Source organism: Lithobates pipiens, unplaced genomic scaffold, assembly GCF_037356315.1.
Source record: "Lithobates pipiens isolate NorthernLeopardFrog02 unplaced genomic scaffold, aLitPip1_a1.2 Scaffold_23, whole genome shotgun sequence".
Taxonomy (NCBI): Eukaryota; Metazoa; Chordata; class Amphibia; order Anura; family Ranidae; genus Lithobates; species Lithobates pipiens.
The window spans coordinates 190,668,072-190,688,775 of record NW_027507785.1 but is presented as its reverse complement, the minus strand read 5'-3'; the positions used below and the strand labels follow the sequence as shown (position 1 = coordinate 190,688,775).

At 44.3% G+C, this 20,704-nt stretch overlaps 1 protein-coding gene across 1 annotated transcript in view; it reads right to left on the bottom strand.

The window, feature by feature from the left end:
• LOC143927128 (sushi domain-containing protein 4-like) overlaps positions 1-20,704 on the bottom strand; it is a 177,097-nt gene that overhangs the window by 105,580 nt on the left and 50,813 nt on the right. The window contains exon 2 of the mRNA XM_077451084.1: positions 11,933-12,115. Coding sequence (XP_077307210.1) covers positions 11,933-12,115 — 183 coding nt within the window. The remainder of the gene's footprint in view (positions 1-11,932; positions 12,116-20,704) is intronic.

The window sequence follows — 20,704 nt, the reverse complement described above, 5'->3', positions numbered from 1 at the left end:
GTGTCTGCTAAAACAATATATAATGCTTGAGGGTTCTGAGTAATTTTCAATCAGAAAAAAATGATGATTTTTACATGTAGGAGAGAAATCTCAGAATGGGCCTGGTTGCCAAGGGGTTAATTATCATAAGTAATATACAAATAATTATTATAAGCTCTGTGAGTTCATCCTCTCAGTCTGCTGCAGAGTGTTCCAGCTTATATTTAAACTGGCCGCTCTGTATGTAGCTTCTGACAGGCTGCTCAAGGAGCCCCGTATCTCCAGAACCATAGATGATAGCAGCCCCATATTGTAGTGCTGGAGTGGGTCTTTAGCTACCTACCCCCCAAATATGGGGTCTCTGTGACTCCTGATCGCCGAGCTACAATCCTCGAAGTCAATCTTTTTTTTTTTTTGATTTTTTTTTTGGGCAAATGGGCCTATCTTGAGAAAGGGGCCTGGAGCTGCAGCTCCGATAGCCCCTATGTTAATCCGGCCCTGCCCGCCACCTGTTATGGACTTAAAGGAGAACCCCAACGCTGAAAAAAATCGGCGTGGGGGTCCCCCCCAGGTCCACATCAAACCCTTGTCCGAGCACGCTACCCGGCCGGCCAGGAAAGGGGGGGACGAGCGAGCGCCCCCCCTCCTGAGCCGTACCAGGCCACGTGCCCTCAACATGGGGGGGAGCCTTGGGGAAGGGGAGAGCCGCGCCACCCCAAAGCACCCTGTCCCCATGTTGATGAGGACAAGTGCCTCTTCCCGACAACCTTGGCTTATCGTAATCCGGGAGCCCCCTTTAATAAGGGGGCCCCCGTATCCCGGCCCCCCACCCTATGTGAATGAGCATGAGGTACAATGTACCCCTACCCATTCACCTGTAAAAAAAGTTAAAAAAACACAACACACAAGGGTTAAAATAGTTTATTGCACAGCTCCGGGGGTCTTCCATCTTCGGGGGTCTTCTCGCCGGACTCCTCCGCTATCTTATGCTAGCTCTTTTACTAGCGGAGGAGCCCGGCATTCTTCTTCACCGCCGCCCTCTTCTTCCGACTTCGGGGGTCTTGTCCCCCTCTACGGTTCTTCTGCCGGGCCACCGTGCCTTCTTCTAGCCCTTTTACAGGCGGTGACCCGGTCTTCTGTCGCCGCTGTCACCGCTTTCGCCGTCTTCTGTTCTTCTGTTCTTCTCTTCAGATGTTGCCTTGTCTCATCCTCCACTCACAATGGCACGGACGTGACACGCGGCGACTTATATAGGGACATCACTGGATGATGTCCCCGTCCATTATGGTGTCACAGTCCCAGAGGATGCTGGGATTGTGACATCATAATAGTCATAGTAGTAATAGTCATAATAGTCGCCGCGCGCCCGGTCCCCGTCATTGTGAGCAGAGAGAGCGACAAGGCAACATCTGAAGAGAAGAACAGAAGATGGCAACGACGATGGCGACGGCAGCGACAGAAGACCGGGTAAAAGAGCTAGAAGAAGGTGCTGTGGCCCGGCAGAAGAACCGAAGACCCTCAAAGTCAGAAGAAGAGGGCAGCGGCGAAGAAGAATGCCAGGCTCCTCTACTAGTAAAAGAGCTAGCAGAAGATAGCGGAGGAGTCCGGCGAGAAGACCCCCGAAGACGGAAGACCCCCGGAGCTCTGCAATAAACTATTTTAACCCTTGTGTGTTGTGTTTTTTTAACTTTTTTTTACAGGTGAATGGGTAGGGGGACATTGTACCCCATACTCATTCACATAAGGGGGCCCCCGGATTCCGGCCTCCCACCCTATTAAAGGGGGCTCCCGGATTCCGATAAACCCCCCGCTCACAGACCCCGACAACCAACGGCCAGGGTTATCGGGAAGAGGCCCTTGTCCTCATCAACATGGGGACAAGGTGCTTTGGGGTGGGGGGCGCGTGGCCCCCCTTCCCCAAGGCACCCCCCATGTTGAGGGCACGCAGCCTGGTACGGCTTTGGAGGGGGGGCGCTCACACGTCCCCCCCCTTTCCTGGCCGGCCGGGTAGCATGCTCGTACAAGGGTCTGATGTGGACCTGGGGGGGACCCCCATGCCGATTTTTTTCAGCGTTGGGGTTCCCCTTTAAGTCCATACCAGGTGGCGGGGCCAGCGATGCATCCTTCGCGGGCCCTGCCTACCTGGAGATGTGCTAAAAATTAGCGGACTTTTCTCTGGGTGGGAAAAGTCCGCTCATTTCAAAAGTACAGCGGACTGGCATACGCACGGCCGGATTGTCCGCCAAAATGCAAGTCCGACGGGAAGATTGGAGTGCAAAACTACTTTCTAAGTCCGCCGTACTTTCGGGTAAAAAAAGTCCGCCGGAAGCTACACACGGGGGGATTGTCCGGTGGACTTGAGTTTGCCGGACTTTTCCACCCGATTGTTTGATTGTGTGTACGCGGCATAAGTGGTATTTAATCACTAGTGGGTTTTTTATTTTTTGTGCTATAAATAAAAAAAACTTACATTTTGTGAAAAAATATGCCTTTTTCTTTGTTTCTGTCATAAAATTTTGCTAATTAGTAATTTTTCTTCATAAATTTTGCCCAAAATTTATACTGCTACATATCTTTGGTAAAAATAACCCACATTAGTGTAGATTATTTGGTCTTTCTGAAAGTTATAGAGTCTACAAACTATGGTGCCAATCACTGAAAATTGATCACATCTGATTAGGCCTTCAGCACATCGGGTGTATCTCATTTCTTGAGACACTAATGTCGTGTACACATGTAGCAGACTATCCGCCGGACTTTCCGAACGAGCTACTTGCCCACACATGCTCATTTTGCAGCAGACTAATATGGCGTACTAAGTCCGCCGGACTATCCGCCGTACTTTTCAAAGGAACGGACTCGCCCACACACGCAGAGGAAAGTCCGCTCATTTTGAGCGCGTCTCCAGGCAGCCGGGGCCAGCGAAGGAGGCGTCGCTGGCCCGTCACCTTGTATGGACTTAATCCTCCCAGCATCCTCTGGGACTGTGACATCATAATGGGCGGGGACATCATCCGATGATGTCCTTATATAAGTCGTTGCACGCCGCTTCTCTGTCATTGTGACCGGAGAGAGCGTCGAGGCAACATCTCCTGAAGAGAAGAAGAGAAGAACAGAAGACGGCGACAGCGGAAGCGGCGAAGAAGACCGGGCCACCGCTTGTAAAAGAGCTATAAGAAGGCTCGGTGGCCCAGCAAGAAGAACCGAAGAGGGGGGACAAGACCCCCAAAGTCGGAAGAAGAGGGCGGAGGCGGCGAAGAAGAAAGCCAGGCTCCTCCGCTAGTAAAAGAGCTAACAGAAGATAGCGGAGGAGTCCAGCGAGAAGACCCCCGAAGATGGAAGAAGACCCCCGGAGCTGTGCAATAATAAAACTATTTTAACCCTTGTGTGTTGCCCCCCTCCCGCAAACCCCGACAACCAACGGCCAGGGTTATCGGGAAGAGGCCCTTGTCCTCATCAACATGGTGACAAGGTGCTTTGGCACCCCCTCATGTTGAGGGCACGCGGCCTGGTACTGTTCAGAAGGGGGGGCGCTCGCTCATCCTCACCCCCTTTCCTGGCTGGCTGTGTAGCGTGCTCGGATAAGGGTCTGATATGGACCTAGGGGGGACCCCCATGCCGATTTTTCGGCGTAGGGGTTCCCCTTTAAGTCCATACCAGGTGACCGGGCCAGCGACACCTCCCTCGCTGGTCCCGGCTGCCTGAAGACGCGCTCAAAATGAGAGGACTTTTCTCCGGGCGGGAAAAGTCCGTTTATTTCAAACGTACGGTGGACTGGCACACACACGGCCGTATTGTCTGCCGAAATGCGAGTCCGACGGACAGATTGGAGTGCAAAAATACTTTCTTAGTCCGCCGGACTTTTGGGTAAAAAAAGTCCGTCGGAGCCTGCACACGGGCGGATTGTCTGGCGGACTTGAGTCCGCCGGACTTTTCCACCAGATTGTTTGATCATGTGTACAAGGCATAACAAGTCAGGAAAGTACCAAATGACCCCTTTTTAGAAAGTAGACATTCCAAGGTATTAAGTAAGGAGCATGGTGAGTTTTTTTAAGTTGTCATTTTTTCCCACAATTCTTTGCAAAATGAAGATTTTTTTTTTTTTACAAAATTGTCATATTATCAGGTTATTTCTCACACACAGCCTATGCATACAACAAATTACACCCCAAAATACATTCTGCTACTCTTCCCGAGTATGGCATTACCACATGTGTGGGACTTTTACACAGCCTGGCTACATACAGAGCACCAACATTGAAGTGGCACTTTCAGACGTTCTACGAGCAAAAATTACACATCTCATTTCACAGCCACCTATTACACTTTTGAAGGCCCTGGAGTACCAGGGCTGAACATTTAGGTAGATTCGCCACCAATCCTGAAAGCTTCTGAAAGGAATTGAGGGATTCGATAAGGTTGGGTAATGAAATTAAAGGATTGGGTAAGAACAGGAGGACATCGTCCGCATAGAGACTAATCTTGTATTCCCCTTCTCCCTTCAAGTACCCTCCTATATTCGGGTTAGCCATAAGAGCCCTGGCTAGGGGCTCCAAGGCCAGGGCAAATACTAAGGGAGACAGGGGACAGCCCTGCCTGGTTCCTCTGCCTAATGGGAAGAGATCAGATGAACAACCCGGGATTTTTATTCTAGTTTGAGGGTTATGATATAGAGCCTTAAATCCATGCACAAATGCACCCGCAAACCCAAATTTGGATAAGACTCTGTCAAGATAAGGCCATAAAACACTATCAAACGCTTTATGTATGTCCAATCCCAGGATCAAGACCTTATGGGAGTAAAGGTTGGCGTCTTGTATAACATTCATGGCCAATCTGATGTTGTCCGTGATTTGCCTGTTGGGGATAAATCCCGTTTGTTCCGGGCCTACCAGGGTACAAATGATAGGGGCTAATCTATTTGCTAATAGTTTTCCTAAGATTTTGATATCATTATTTAACACTGAAATGGGCCTATAATTTTGGGGCATGGTGTGATCCTTATTCGGTTTGGGGATTAACGTCATATTGGCATGTAGCATTTCATCCGGGAGAGTATGACCTTGCAAAACCTGGTTAAAAAGTTTAGTCAATTTAGGGGCCAATTTTTTGTAATATAAAGAGGTGTAACCGTCTGGGCCTGGGGCCATAGAGGATTTAAGAGTTTTCATAATGGCTACGACCTCTTGTTCGGAACAGGGGGCATTCAGGGCCTGAAGTTGTGAGTGCGAGAGGGACTGAAGGCTCAAAGAATCCAACCACTGGTCTATAGCTTGGGTGACAGGTTGTGAAGGAGGGGACAACAAGTTTTGGTAAAATGCTTTGAAAATGTGGAGTACTTCTGTGGGGTGAGTGACCATGTGACCTGAATTATTTCTCAATTTGTAAACATGAGAAGGTTGTAAAGACTGATGAAGTTTGCGAGAGAACATACTAGAGGCCGTGTTACTATGTAAAAGAAATTTAGCTTTAGACCAACGCAATAACTTCTCAGTATGATCCGATAGAATCGTGTCCAACTCGGCTCTCTTTTGGTTGATCAACTGCATGATGTCTGGCGAATATGAAACTGAGTGGGACTGATATAATTTTTGTAAGTCACGGGTAAGGGAACGAATCTGCGCACTTTTCTGCCTTTTTTTTGTGACTGCGATTTCAATCAGGTGGCCACGAAGAACTGCTTTATGAGCAGTCCAAAGTATTTGGGGGGAGATATCCCCCGTGTCATTAATGTGGAAGTAATCCTCTAGGAGGCCAACAACGCGGGTGTAAATCTCTGGGTCCGTCAATAATGAGTCATTCAGCCTCCAAGAGGCCGTAGTAGGGGAAAGGCCAATGTGGGAGGTATGAAATGTAATCACCTGGTGATCAGACCAGGGACATGGAAGGATGGAAGCGAGAGCCGAGTTAGCCAACAATATGGGGAACGTGTATATGTAATCTAATCTAGCGTAGCTATCGTGGGGGTGGGAATAATGAGTGTATTCCCTGGAACCAATATTCAGTGCCCTCCAAGAATCTATAAGTTGTAACTTATCTAATGATCGACTCAGTAACTTCGGGAAGGCTTTAGCACAGTGAGTTGGTTTACTGCGGTCTAAAGAAGGGTTGGCCACTAAGTTAAAATCTCCCCCCACAATTAGATGGGGGGAGATATATCTGTCTAAAATTCGTAAAAATTGCTTATAAAAAGTACCTTGCGCAGAGTTTGGAGCGTACAGATTAGCTACAGTCACCGCCTTACCCTGTATCAAGCCCTGTAGGACAATGAACCTGCTATTCGGGTCCTTATAAACATGGGAAGGTTCAAATTGTAAATTATTACGAATAAAGATCGCAACTCCCCTGGCTCTGGACTCAAAAGTGGTATAGTAGTGCAATTTATACGACTTGTCAAAAAATTTAGGACAAGACGTAGAGGAGAAGTGGGTCTCTTGTAAAAGAATAATATCCGCGCACATTCGCTTATATTGGCGGAAAGCCTTCCTTCTCTTTTGTGGGGAGTTGAAGCCCCTCACATTGTGGGAGATAATTTGGAGACCCATGTTATCCGGTGCATAAGCACGCTATTCTAAAGACCCTACCAACGAGGTGTTGTACCCCGTGCCAGAGTCCAGTACCCAGGGAGCTACTCCTACACATACTAAGACTAAACATTATCAGGAGGCGGTCAAAGCCAAATCTCCACCAATTAGAAAAGTCAAATACAGTAAGTGGATCTATCCATATACCAGGGCAATCAGTACGGTCAGCATAACCTAAAAACATATAAACTGTAACAAAAACAAAATAACTGTGGAGTCTGGGCGGAAAACCCACCCAGACCAATAGAGTATACACATGGGGCCCTATGGCCCCTACATCCACCTGCTCCATTCACTCCCCGCCAAATAACAATCCAAGCAGGGAGTGGAGGACCAGTATGGAGGGGGGAGAGACGCGACGCCAAGAAGAACAAAAAAAAAAGAAATTTGGAAAAAATAGAAAGAAAAAAAACCGTCTCCGGGGACAGGGAGACACCAAAGTTGCTCAGTAGACATGTCCGATCTGCCAACACAAATGGAGGGGAGGGGGGGAGGGATTCAAAGGATCCAGGTAAGTCAACTGAATGAACCCGGCCAAAGGTTCCAATGAGGACAGGCAAAATCCCTGCAGGGAAATCTGGGCATCAGCGAGAAGTCCGGGCAAACTGTAGTGTATTCATATCTCAGGTAGCGGCTGAAGCCTTCGTGAGCGTCTATCCCTGTGGGGTGATGGGGTGGCCCAAATGGGTGACGGGCGAGGAGTCGGTGGGTGCCTGGGCGTTTGCTGTCTTTCCAACAGGCCTAATTTCATCAGAACTTCTCTACCTTCCGCAACTGTGGATGCAACATGCGTGGAGCATTATGTGGGACAATTAGTTTAAATGGAAACCCCCAACGATAACGTACTTGAGCTGTCTGTAACGCAGAGGTAATTTCTCTCATCTGTCGCCGCTTCTCCAGAGTAGCGGGAGCTATATCAGGGAAAATTTGAACGGCGATCCCATCCAGAAGAATACGTGGGGTATTACGGGAAGCTCTGAGGATGTCCTCCTTAATAAGGAAGTCTTTAAAGCACATGACAATGTCCCGTGGGGGTTTCTCCGGGGGTGGTTTAGGCCTCAAGGCCCTATGCAGGCGATCACAAATAAAGGATTCCTTCGACTGATTAGGAAGAAGGAGTTGAAACAACTTTGTAATCGAGGCTGGGAGATCAGTCACCGACTCAGGGATCCCCCGCACCCTAACATTGTTCCTCCTGTTGCGGTTGTCCAGGTCTTCCAAATGATTCTGGAGCTGGACAACCGTGTCTCCCAACATCTCATGATCCCTCGGAAGGTCTGCAAAAGCTAAGTGGAGCTCATCATGCTTCACTTCTAGGAGATCCGTCCTGTTTCCCAGGGCCGCTAACTCCTGTGACAACGTACTGGTTGATTTCTGGAATTTCCTAGCTAGCCTATCATACATATGAGCTAGGCTATCTTCCAAGTCCGCTTTCGTTAGCCGGGAATCCCCCGTACCTGCATGAGAGCTCGCTGCGCACGGAGCCTCCGCGTCCATGGAGGCCTGGGGACGATGGGGTAGGTTTGGTGTCGATAGGAGAGCAGAGTTGTCCCGGGGAGTGATATTGAATCTCCGCTGTCCCCGGAGCAGTGGAGTCTAGCGTCCTGCCTGCTCTGCGCCGCGCATGCGCCCCCTATTTCTTCTATTTTAATATTTATTAATGTGTCACTTACACTGTTGATACACCAGATACACCATATAGTATATATTTATATACGCACTAAATACATTTTTTTCATAGTTCTTTACTTCCCATTATTTACTTGTTATATATCCATACCTCTTTAAAGGAATTTTATACACACACATACATATATATATATATATATGCACATATATACATATATATATATATATATATATATATATATATATATATACACATATATATATATATATATATATATATATATATATTTTTTTTTTTTTCTTCTTTTCTCCGTTCACATTATTATTTGCAAAGTCAACCTCTTTCTTTCTTTTCACACTATTATTAGGATATATGTGTGTACGTATGCATGTATTTATACAGCTCCACACACACATATTCCTTCCACACAGAATGCACATTTATATACTTTGGTTTGCTTTTTTCAATTGGCTTTTCTTTGCATAAATTGACTGCTTGGCAACACATGTTGGGATCCAATTGTTCTCCAGCTGTCTGCAATTGTTTTATCAATTACCTCATCACGTGATATGCACTTTTTGGGCTATATATTTGATGTTTGTTTTAGAGATGGCCGGCTATGAGTAAGCACTGATTCCACTGCGAAACGCATCAGCATTTTGTATCCTTTTCCTTTGCTGTGGATTCTTTTATGTGATGTGACACTCAACTTTTAATAAAAACACAAGATTTTAAGTCTTTTTCCTGTGTGCGGCTATCCAGAGTTTTTTCCTGCCATTGCCTGCAAATAGGTACTCGGGTACTCTGATGGGCTGCAGATAGGTACTCTGGTACTCTCATGGGTTGGTGACAGGTACTTGAGTACTCTGATAGCCTGGTGACAGGTACTCGTGTACTCTGATGGACTGGTGACAGGTTCTCTGTTGGCCTGGTGACTGGTATTTGGGTACTCTGAAGGGCGGTGATAGGTACTCAGGTACTCATATGGACTGTGACAGGTATTCAGGTACTCAGATGAACTGGGACAGATACTCAGGTACTCAGATGGACTGTAACAGGTACTCTGGTACTCTGATGGGCTGTGACAGGTACTTGGGTACTCTGATGGGCTGTGACAGGTACGGCGGTCAGCAACTGGTTAAAATTAGCCCTTTTTTGAACGTTCGAGCCCCATAGACTTTAATGGGGTTCTAAAGTTCGTACAAATTTTCGGTCCGTTCGCAGGTACTGGTGCGAAATGTACCGGGGGGTGTTCGGCTTATCCATAACATATTTGATGAATAGTTATTATCTCTTAGCAACAGATCACAGCTCTTCTTTTATTCAGCAGACCCTAAACTAATAGCAGAAGATGGAATTCACCATTTTCAAAAATGCCCCATGCTGTCCCTAAACACCATTACAGAACTCTAAATGAATCAGCTTTAAAAAAATATGCTTTAGAGCTATTTCCATACATGTAGTCAATTTTCACTATAAGGAAAATAACGGTTTTCCCAACTCTTTACTGTGTCCTTGAGTGCTCTCTAGCTGTACACAGTGAGTGCCATTCTCCTGAGCCCCACACATGTGCAGTGTGCTCTCCCTGCGCTCAGACACTAAGCTCATCAACATGGCACAAGAGTGTATGTGTAGGGGACGGGAGAAGGACAACGCTCACTTGTCTTTGATAAACTAACTCTTTAGGGATAAATCATTTCAGAATACATGCAGTTAGAGAAGACAGGGATGGCTTGTTTTAAATGCTATTAATGCTTGTTAAGAATATGTAAATTCCTTAGTATCCATAGCCTAGGAATGGCTTCCCTTAGATGCATGGTGTGGTTATTTATCTATACTAGCTCTGATTGCACAATCATGTGGGGGAATGCTGTGCAAGCAAAAAAAACAAAAACAAGTTCAAATGGCTGGAGATGTCAGGAGTCAGCAGGAGCTGGTAGCCCCCACATAGAGCATGTGAGTGTTCCGCAGCAGAGTGACATGTAGACATATTTTTAGGGCAGAGGGTGTCTGGGGGAGACTAGGGGGGTATTTATTAATCTTTTCCCTTAGTGAATTATGTGATAGGATAAAGAATGCAGGGTACGTGAATGGACCTTATCGTTGTTAGCCCCGATGGAATATTTATTTTATCAATTATAAATTGATCCCCTAATATAATGAAGAAAAATTTCCTTTATGGCAGTCAACAAGGTGCATGTGGAAAACAGATACATTCTAATCACTATTATATAGTATATTTTTTAGAATGTTCTATTGTATTCTATATCTATTAGAGCTGAAACAACTAATCGATTAATCGATTATGAAATGAATTGATTACTATTTTCATAATCGGCCAGTAACATAATGGGGTTAAAAAAACTAAAATGAGCCCTTTATAGTACAAACAGAGCAAATCGCTACTGTAAATATTACTTTCACCGTTCTGCAGTAAAAAAATTACCCCCTTACAGTAGTGATTTTCTGCCTTTTTTTGTACTATAAAGGGCTCATTTTAGTTTTTTTAACCCCATTATGTTACTAAACATCTTAGACCTGGTTCACATCTATGTGTTTTTTGGTGTTTTTTGCAGAAACGCACTACAGTTCATTTACATGGTTTCCTATGGGACATGTTCACATCTATGCCTTTTTCCGCCGCTGCGTATTTGGAAAGGGTCAAGGACTTTTTTTTAAATGCAAAACAGCGCTTTTTTGGTTCAATATACTTAAATGGAGAAGCTGCAGAAAAGCATGTAATGCAAAAACGCAAATCGCAGCAAAATCACATACTGTATGCAAAAATCAAAATGCACAGCAAAAAGCACTGCAGAAACACATCAAAAGCAAACTGCATAGGTGTGTACCAAACCTTATGTTGGCCAAATGGATAAATTTTCAGACGAGAATATTCAGACAAATAATCTTTGTACATTTGCTGAATGAAAGAATGTTTGAAATTTTCACTTGTTTTTAACCTTCTGTTTTTAAAATGAATGTAATTTCTGAACAAAAACCACATACACTGTCTGAAAATTTCTTTGACCGAGAAGTTTTCCATCATTTCCAAATTTTCCCATCACTGTAGTTGAAAATGAACATTGATTTGACCCCACAAACGATTAAAAAATCAAACAAACATTCTTAAAATTACATTTTTATTTGAAGGAAGACATGTTTTTTAAATAAAAAAAAAATGATCTCTGAGTCTGATATTTACCATATTCACCCTTTAATAGTATACACAGTATATCTCCTCTAATAGTATTTATAGTATATCTCCTCGAATAGTATATATAGTATATCTCCTCTAATAGTATGTACAGTACTGTATCTCCTCTAATATTGTTTTTTTAAATACAAAATGTGATCTCTGAGTCTGATATTTACCAGATTCACCCTTTAATAGTATATGCAGTGTATATCCTCTAATAGTATATACAGTATATCTCCTCTAATAGTTTATACAGTATATCTCTGCTGTTATTCTCAGGTTGGATTATATATTTTGTTATCTAACCATATAGTTGGTTATTTATATTTACCACTGCATAGAGATATTTAAGGATAAATTGCCTTTTGTTTTTAAACTTTACATATTAACTAAATAATTAGCCACACTTTTTTTTAAGGTTATTAACCGATTAATCAAAACAATAATCGGCCAACTAATTGATTATGAAAATAATCATTAGTTGCAGAAATAATATCTATACCATTATATAATTTACTTAATTAATGATAATTAAAAACTTACTTTTGCACTGTCCTCTAGAAATGTCCAACCATGAACCTTCAATGCAGACCATTCTAATGGGTCCATCTCGGATATATCCATTAACACAGGTAAATGTTGCTACAGTTCCCGGTGAATATGTTTCAGCATTCCAGTTACCTTGTAGTGTGGCTCCTTCCTTCTCACCTGGATTTCCACAACGCTCTTTATAAAGAAAAGAAAAATGGATTAAACTCTTAATTACCTCATTCATTTCAAGGTAACAAGAAAGTTAAAAATGCTGCAAGTACTGACCCTTAACTTATCTTTCATCCATTCTTTTTCTTTTGGTATATTATATTTTTTTTTAATAACTATTTTCTTTACATTACAGCTCATTTGGAAAGAGATCTTTGATAAATGCTGCACCTCGTCCCCAACCTTTTGATAGTATATTATAATATGCTAGTGTTTCCTGATCATTGATTTGCTTACCTCTGATACTGGTGTGGCACTCTTCTAGTTTAGAGTAGTCCTCAGGTTGTTACATTGGATATCCCATGTTCCCTATCCTCATCCAAGTCCCTGTTCCAATAAATACCCTAAAAATTTTCACACTTGCCTACATTTCTAATGCTCAACAAATGCTCCTATAGAGTTTGTATGGAGTTAGTATGGGTGTCAGACAAGTCAAGTCAATGAGCTTTAGTACGGGCATTAGACAGGCATTTTACAAGCATTAATGAGGAGTTAAAAATGCTCCCCAAACACCCTATGGGCAGTTTTGAAGCATTTGATGAGTATTAAAACTTCTCCACAAATGCGTATTACATTTCAGTAAATGAACAACTCTTAATGCTCCACAACTGCCCGCCAGAGCATTTGTGACCATTACCATAGACTTGAATAGGAGGCTTGAAAGGCTTCAAAGGCCTCCTGACTCAACACGAGGCTTCAGTTTTGAAGCAATGCAACGCTAATGCTTAGTGTGAACGACACTATGTGCTGTCTATTGTATCTTGTGCATGGGCATTTTAGGGACCCTTTTAATGCCTCTAAAACGCCTCTCAAACGCATCTCAAACGCCTGCTGTTAATGCCAGTGTGAACTCAGCCTTATGCCACTTACACACGATCGAACTTTCTGACAACAAAACCGCTGATTTTTTGTTCGAAGGTTTTGTTTGTGCATACACACAGTCACACAAATGTTGGCCAACAATTACTAATAGTGACGTACAAGACGTATGGCGAGCTGAGAAAAAGGAAGTTCAATAGTCATGTGATATCTCCATTAGGAAAGCTAGTTTTAGAAGGCCGAGCTTGTACTTGATTCCGAGCATGCCTGAACTTTTGTGCGACAGACTTGTGTACACATGGCCGGAAAGTCTGACAACAAAGTTTTGTTGGTGGAAAATTTGAGAACCTGCTAGTCAACAAATGTTCGATGGAGCATGCACATGGTCGGACTTTCAGACAACAAGGTCACATCCAACATTTCCTGTCGGAAAATCCGATCGTGTGTACACGGCATTAGACTTTTTCTCTGCGCCAGTGAAAAAGTGAAGAAAATGCTGTGTCCCTGACTGTGTGTTACAAAGAGGGAAAAGGACCAAATTCACTAGCGGCACTTTAGGGAGTGAGCTACACTGAGGAATGGTCAAAAACAATTAGATCTTTCCTATGAATGACTAAATGCTCTGAGTTTGACCCCATCCATAGAAATGACTAGGACAAGCAGTATACCAATGCAGTGGATACATGTGGCAAATGCTGTGCGGTGAAGTGATAATAGGGGGCGCTGTGACTACTAATTAGAAATATTCTTACATATATCAATTTGTGAATAGATGGCAAAATACATATCAACTTAAATATACAGAAATGTAAATATGCATAACACTGAGTATTATAAATAAAAAAAGTCCATAGTCATCTATGATTGTTCAAAAAATATAAATGTGTTTGGTAAATATATGTGTAGATATCCTCCACCGCTTGCACACATCCAACAACACTCAAAGTGCTCTTGTAAAATATCTGCTCACCAATCAGCCATGACCTCTTTACCCAAAAAGAAGATCAGAATTTGCTTGTGCTGCTATCTTGCAGCTTGGTGTGGTATCTCAGACAGTCTAACACTATTTTCTCCTTTCCCCCACAGCGGGTGACCTGAGTTGAGAAAAAGACAAAGTGGACCCAAATAGCGTAATATTGGTTAGTTTATTAAAACAACAAATAGTAAAAACAAAATGCCTGCTTACATTGCCAAGTGCCTGTGTCCCATCACTAGATGATGTCACGTATGTGGTCGGATGGAGGAAGTGCAATGACGTAGCGATACAAAACGTACGTCGAGGCACCTTTCGGTCACATCATTTCTGGGTCCCAGCTTCCTATTCTATCTCCAGCGGCGGTGGAACGCACGCTGATTCCAGTGTGAGGAGGGCTCAGCATGGCTTAATTCGACCACATACGTGATATCTAGTGGCGTGACACAGACACTTAGCAATGTAAGCAGGCATTTTGTTTTTACCATTTGTTGTTTTAATAAACCAAGCAATATTGCGCTATTTGGGTCCACCTTTTCTCAACTCATGTCACCCACTGTGGGGGAGATTAGAACATAGTGTTGGACTGTCTGAGATACCCCACCAAGCTGCAAGGTAGCAGCACAAGTGAATTCTGATCTTTTTGGGTAAAGAGGTCATGGCTGTTTGGTGAACAGATATTTTACAAGAGCACTCTGGGTGTTGTACGACGCAAGGGCAGCTATTGCCTACTGGCTATTGAACTTCCTTTTCTAGTCCCGTCGTATGTCATCACGTTCAAAATGAACGGACTTTCGAAAGGACTTTAGTCCGTTCGTGTGTGGGCAAGTCTGTTCGCTTGGAAGTCCATCGTAACTCTGACAAAAGTCAGTCGAGAAGACCGCCGGATCTTTTCTGATGGAAAGTCCAGTCGCGTGTACGCGGCATAACAGTATTCCAATACCAAATGTAGCTTCCAACACTCTTGTTTACCAATCTTCCAAAAAAGACGTATTTGTATACCATATATACCATATATTTTTCGATCTATAAGAGGAGGAAAACAAGAAAAAAATATTCTGAACCAAATGGTGTCCTAAAATATTTGTCAGTGCCCATGAATTGCAGCCTGACCAGTGACAAAGAAATGCAGCCTGACCATTGCCATAAACACAGCCTTACCTCATGTCATTCCATCTTCCTGACAGAAGACAGAGCAGTCCAAGTGGCCAAATGCTCTGTCTTGTCTCAGCAACAATGTCAGGCCCAGCTGGGAGATCACCCAGCGCTCACAGGGGCTTCAGATGTCTGTCCTCTGCTCTCCTGCCTCTCTTCCAGTGGTGGCAACGGGGGGCATTGCCAGCGGGGGGCATTGCCAGCGGGGGGGGGGGGGGTGCAGAGTTTGGAGAAACCGTTGGAGTTGAAGATATCTCCATTTGTCAAGGAATGCGATAAGTTTAGAGCCCAGGATTTCAGGTAATGGCTTGAAGGTTCGAGCACGGAGGATATGGTGCAGTAAGAGGGGACCATCCGGAGACCAGGTCTTAAAACCTGGGTCTAGTAGACCTGGTAGGAAGTACTCATGGTTAAGGAGCGTCAGCAGAGGGGAGTCATAGGACCAGGAAAACCTCCTATGTAGGGGATCCCATATATCCAAGGTTGAGATGGTGAGTGAGGAGGTTAATTCAGCGAGATGTCTATGGGAACCAGGGAGTGACCGTAAGGACAGCAGACCATAGGGAGCGTTCTAGGCGTACCCACAATTTGAAGTGAGCAGCGTACTTCCATTCAGCTATTCTACATAATGTTACAGCATAGTAATATGTCTTAAAGTTCGGGAGGGCCAGTCCCCCAGAGTCCTTGGAGAGAAACAAAATGTCTGCAGATACTCTGGGGTGGCTGTTTCTCCAAAAGAAGCAGGAGATCATGGTTTGTAGTGTGGTGAAGAACCCCACGGGAACATCCAATGGCAAAATTTGGTATAAAAATAGCACTCGAGGTAAAATATTAATTTTAATAATGTTCACCTTACCCAAGCAGGAATGCAACAGGTTGTTCTATTTTCTTAAATCTCATCTGATACTGTTTAACAAGGGGATGTAGTTATATTTGAAGAGGGAGTGAATGTTAGGTGTGAAGTATATACCCAGGTACTTCATATAGTGTTGAACCCATCTAAAGGGGAAGAGGGGTCTTAGTAGCATCTCCTCCTGCTTAGGAAGGTTAATATTCAAGATTTCCGACTTGGAGAGGTTAATTTTGAAGTTGGACAGTGATTTATAAGTAGAGAAAGCAGACATCAAGTTAGGGAGTGAGAGCGCATGCTGCATACTTGTGTGTCTTGTTACCTACTTGGATGCCGTGTATGTTAGTGTTCTGTCTAATGGAGGCCAGGAAAGGTTCTAGAGTGAGTGCGAATAGGAGAGGGGACAGGGGGCAGCCCTGTCTGGTTCCATTATAAAGTGTGAATGGATCATGAAGAGTGCCGTTTATACGGAGTTGGGCCGTAGGATTGGTGTAGAGGGAGGAGATGCGACAAAACATCCGAGGGCCTAAGCCAAAATGTCGTAAGGTCAACTTGAGAAAGTCCCAATCCACCCTATCAAACGCTTTTTCAGCATCAGTAGATATAAGTAGGGTGGATTGGGCGCGTCTCCGTACGTACTGGATTAGGGATATTGCTCGAAGGGAGTTATCTTTGGCCTCTCTAGAAGGTATGAAACCTGTCTGGTCGGGTGAGACCCATCTAGGTATCAGGGGGAGAAGGCGATTAGCCATAACTTTGCAGTACAATTTGATATCCACATTTAACAGTAAAATTGGTCTGTAGCTGCTACAGTGGGTGGGATCTTTCCCTGCCTTAGGGATGACTGTGATGTGGACTGTGAGTGAATCCGGGCGAAGTCCCGAGCTGTGAGATATTGAGTTAGCATACGCTGTGAGGCATGGGAGTAGGATGTCGCTAAACATTTTATAATAAAGAATGGTATATCCGGGGGGGAGGCCTTTAGAGCTGCTTCGAATTCCTCAAGAGAGAATTCTGATTCTAAATCCCTAAGGGTGGATTCCGGTAGTTTGGGCAGGTTCACTTCTTTTAAGAAATCTCGCATGCGGACGCGTCTCTCCTTGGGGGTCAGAGCAGGCGCATCACTTGGCACCTTATATAAGTCCGCATAGTACTCCCTGAAGGCTTTGGCTATGTGTGGAGTCGCGTGTACAAGATCGCCGCTGGGGAGTTTTATTTTGGGGATAAAAGATTTAGATTGTTTTGCTTTAAGAGATCCTGCCAGTTGTCTACTAGGTTTATTCCCCCACTCATACAATGTTTGTGAGAAGCATTGTAATTTTCGTTTAGTGTCAAGATCGTGTAGTATTTTTAGTTCTTCACGTTTCAATGTCAGGGCCTTAAGGTGAGTTGTGTGTAAAGAAAGCTTATGCTGTTTGTTGAAGTCTGCTATTTGGTGTAGTACCTGTTTGATTCTCTGACCATGTTCCCTTCACTAAGACTGATTTAGATGATAGCTTCACAAATATATATGATAAGATTGCAAAAAAATTCCAAAAAAATTCCAATCTGAACTGCACAAATCCACAAATACTCTGTCCCTGGAGATTGGGCAACAGAACTGAATTTCTTGAAACCAAGCATGATGTGCTCAGTCTGGCATATTCTGACCTTAGAAAGTAGCATAAATCCCTTTCTGAATCAGTGCTGCAGCTACAAGCCCACCATGAAGATCTGGAGAACAAGAACAGGCATAATAATCTGAGTATGTGGGATACCAGAGACAGTGACAGACCTGCTCCCTGCCATACAACAGCTGTTTCAGTCACTTCTCCCTGACTCTCCCACCTCAGCCTTTACCTGTGAAAGGATTCACAAAGCTTTATGCCCTAAACCTCCTCCTGAAAACCCCCAAGAGATATTGTGCTGTGCCTTAAGGATTTTCTAATCAAAGAAGAGATCCTCAGAGCTTCACTCAATACCCCACATATTCAGTTAGATGGCACTCCTGTTAAAATATGTTCAGACCTCTCATCTACAACCCTGTATAAATGCAGGAATGCAGGAATATGAAGGTAATAACCACTGTGCTCCAAGCGGCTAGAATCCTTTACCAATGGGGATTTCCCTTCAAATTATAAGTCCCTCACAATGGCACCACCTACATGGTTACTACAATGCCGTAAAGAAAAGATCTTTGGTAAAGTTGGGCCTCATCAGATCATCTAAGGATACCATCCACTCCATGTCCCTCTGCTATATGGGGCAATACCCTCCCCCAGGAGAGATCATCGTGGTTAGTGTTAACAATGGCTTTCTGTTACATTCCCTGTAGCAACACAATCATTCACAAATTTATCACAACCAACAAGCTCAGTTGATATTTGTTAACCTCCAAACTGTGCTGAAGTTCTGTCATGCACCATTTGATGGTCCCTTACTAATTCTGTTGGTACCTTATATTTGTCACTAGGGATGAGCTTGGTGTTCGTGTCGAACGCATGTTCGACTCAAACACTGGCTGTTTGCCTGTTCGGCGAATCCAGAACTTTGTGGGCTGTTTGCACCATATTCGTGTGCTGCTCACGGCCCACAATGCACTGCACCATCGCAGTGCATTGCTGGCTCATGATTGGCCAAGCATGCACTGTGACCCCACATGCTTGGCCAATCACAGCGCCGGCAGCAAGGAGAGCCATAATTGGCCACAGGCAGGATGCCTGGGGCCAATTATTGCTCAGGGGGTTTAGTACACGCCCCACACTATATAAGGCCAACATGGCGGTGGCCTTATGTAGTGTGTTGGCATGCAGGGAAAGAGCAGGATAGGTAGGGACAGTGTCTTTTTGCTTGGGAACCTAGCGCTGTTACAGTGGGAGTTGTGTGCCTCCTGCACAGTATACACCTGAAGCTACCCCTTATTACTGGTGTTCTGTTTCTGTAATAGAGGCATCTGCAGCAGTTCGAGTGAGAGTTATGTGCCTCCTGCACAGTATACACCTGAAGATACCCTCTCTCCTCCACCCCCTCCTCTTCTTCCTCCATGGCCTCTTCCTGTGCTTTGTCCTCTGAGCCAGCAGTGCTCCATAGGCGTTCAAGGGGCTACACAAGTACGCAGGCAAAAAGATGCCACGCCTTGCTTTGTTTGGGGGACAGGAGCCACACTGGGGCAGATATTTTGTCAGCTCTGCAGGGGCAGGCCAAGAGGTGGTTGACGCCATACCAGCTTAAGCCAGGAATGGTGGTTTGCGACAACGGCACCAACCTCCTCTCCGCCCTCCGACAGGGACAACTGACCCATGTGCCCTGTGTGGCTCACGTCCTTAACCTGGTGGTGCAGCAGTTCTTGGGCAGGTACCTGGGCTTACAGGATGTCCTGAGGCAGGCCAGGAAAGTCTGTGTGCATTTCCTCTGATCATATAATGCCAGTGCTCGGCTGGCTGAGCTCCAAAAGGAGTTGAAATTGCCCAAGAATAAGGGGTATATTGGTGTCGCGCTGTTCTCGTTTAGAATTGCTATACAAAGAAAAATGAGTCTTATCTGCCTGGCTCAAGGGACAGATCTCTAATAGTCAACAAACCAAACAAAAGATACAATCGTCTATAGATTCTTATACGTTAATGCCAAAAATGGCCTGTGGAGATGTCCTAGGGGCCAGTGATTACAGTGCAGCTGTATTTAGATGTGGGTCTCACATGAACATAAATAAATAGGTAATAGAAAAAGTGCAAAGTGCCGAAAATAAATAAATAAAGGTATCAAAGTGCAAAATGTCTCCTAAAAATATTTTCAGTGAACACACTACAGGGGTGACTCCTCCAAAAGGTGTTATGTGTATAGAATCAGAAGTGAACAATAGTGGTATTTATCTAAAAATCTATATACCCGATATATAACTCAAACATCATTGATAAAAATAATACAAATAAAAAATAAACGCACTACAGAGACAACTGTAACATGCGTTGTATGTATAAAATCAGAAGTAAACAATAGTGATATTTATCTAAAAATCTATATACCAGATATATAACTCAAACATCATTGATAAAAATAATATAAATAAAAAAATATAAACGCACTACAGAGACAACTGTGACATGCGTTAGATAGATATCTTTAAGTTACTATATAGATTATCTATTCAGTTGCATATATAGGTGTTCGATTCAAAAAGAAAAAATCCTGCAACCATGAATGGGTTAGTGAACCTGCCCAAGAACCGCCTTATATGTGAAATGCCAACCAGGTGGAACTCAACGTTGGCCATGCTGTAGCGGCTGCACGCACAACAGAGGGCCATCAATGAGGCAGAACAGAGGCAGGAAAAGGAGGACTTCCTTGCTTCTCAAGGCCCCATTTATCCAGACAGTGTTCCTGCTGTGCCACCCATCACACAGGAAGAGGATGAGGAGGAGGAGGAGGATTGTGTCAGCATGGAGGTGAAGCCTGGCACTCAGCATCAGCAGCAGCAGTCTTTTAGGGATGATTTACAGTCCCAAGAAACCCATGGACTTGTATGTGGCTGGGAGGAGGTGGCTGCAGATCATGTTGTCCTTAGTAATCCAGAGGACTCCAGACCGAATACCTCAGCTAACCTACGCTGCATGGCCTCCCTGATCCTGCAAAGCTTGCGGAAGGATCCTCGTATTCTTCGGATCAAGGAGAGGGAACATTATTGGCTGGCCACTCTACTTGATCCACGGTACAAGGGTATGGTTGCCGACCTTATCTTGCCATCGCAGAGGCAGCAGAGGATGAGACATCTCCGGGAGGCCTT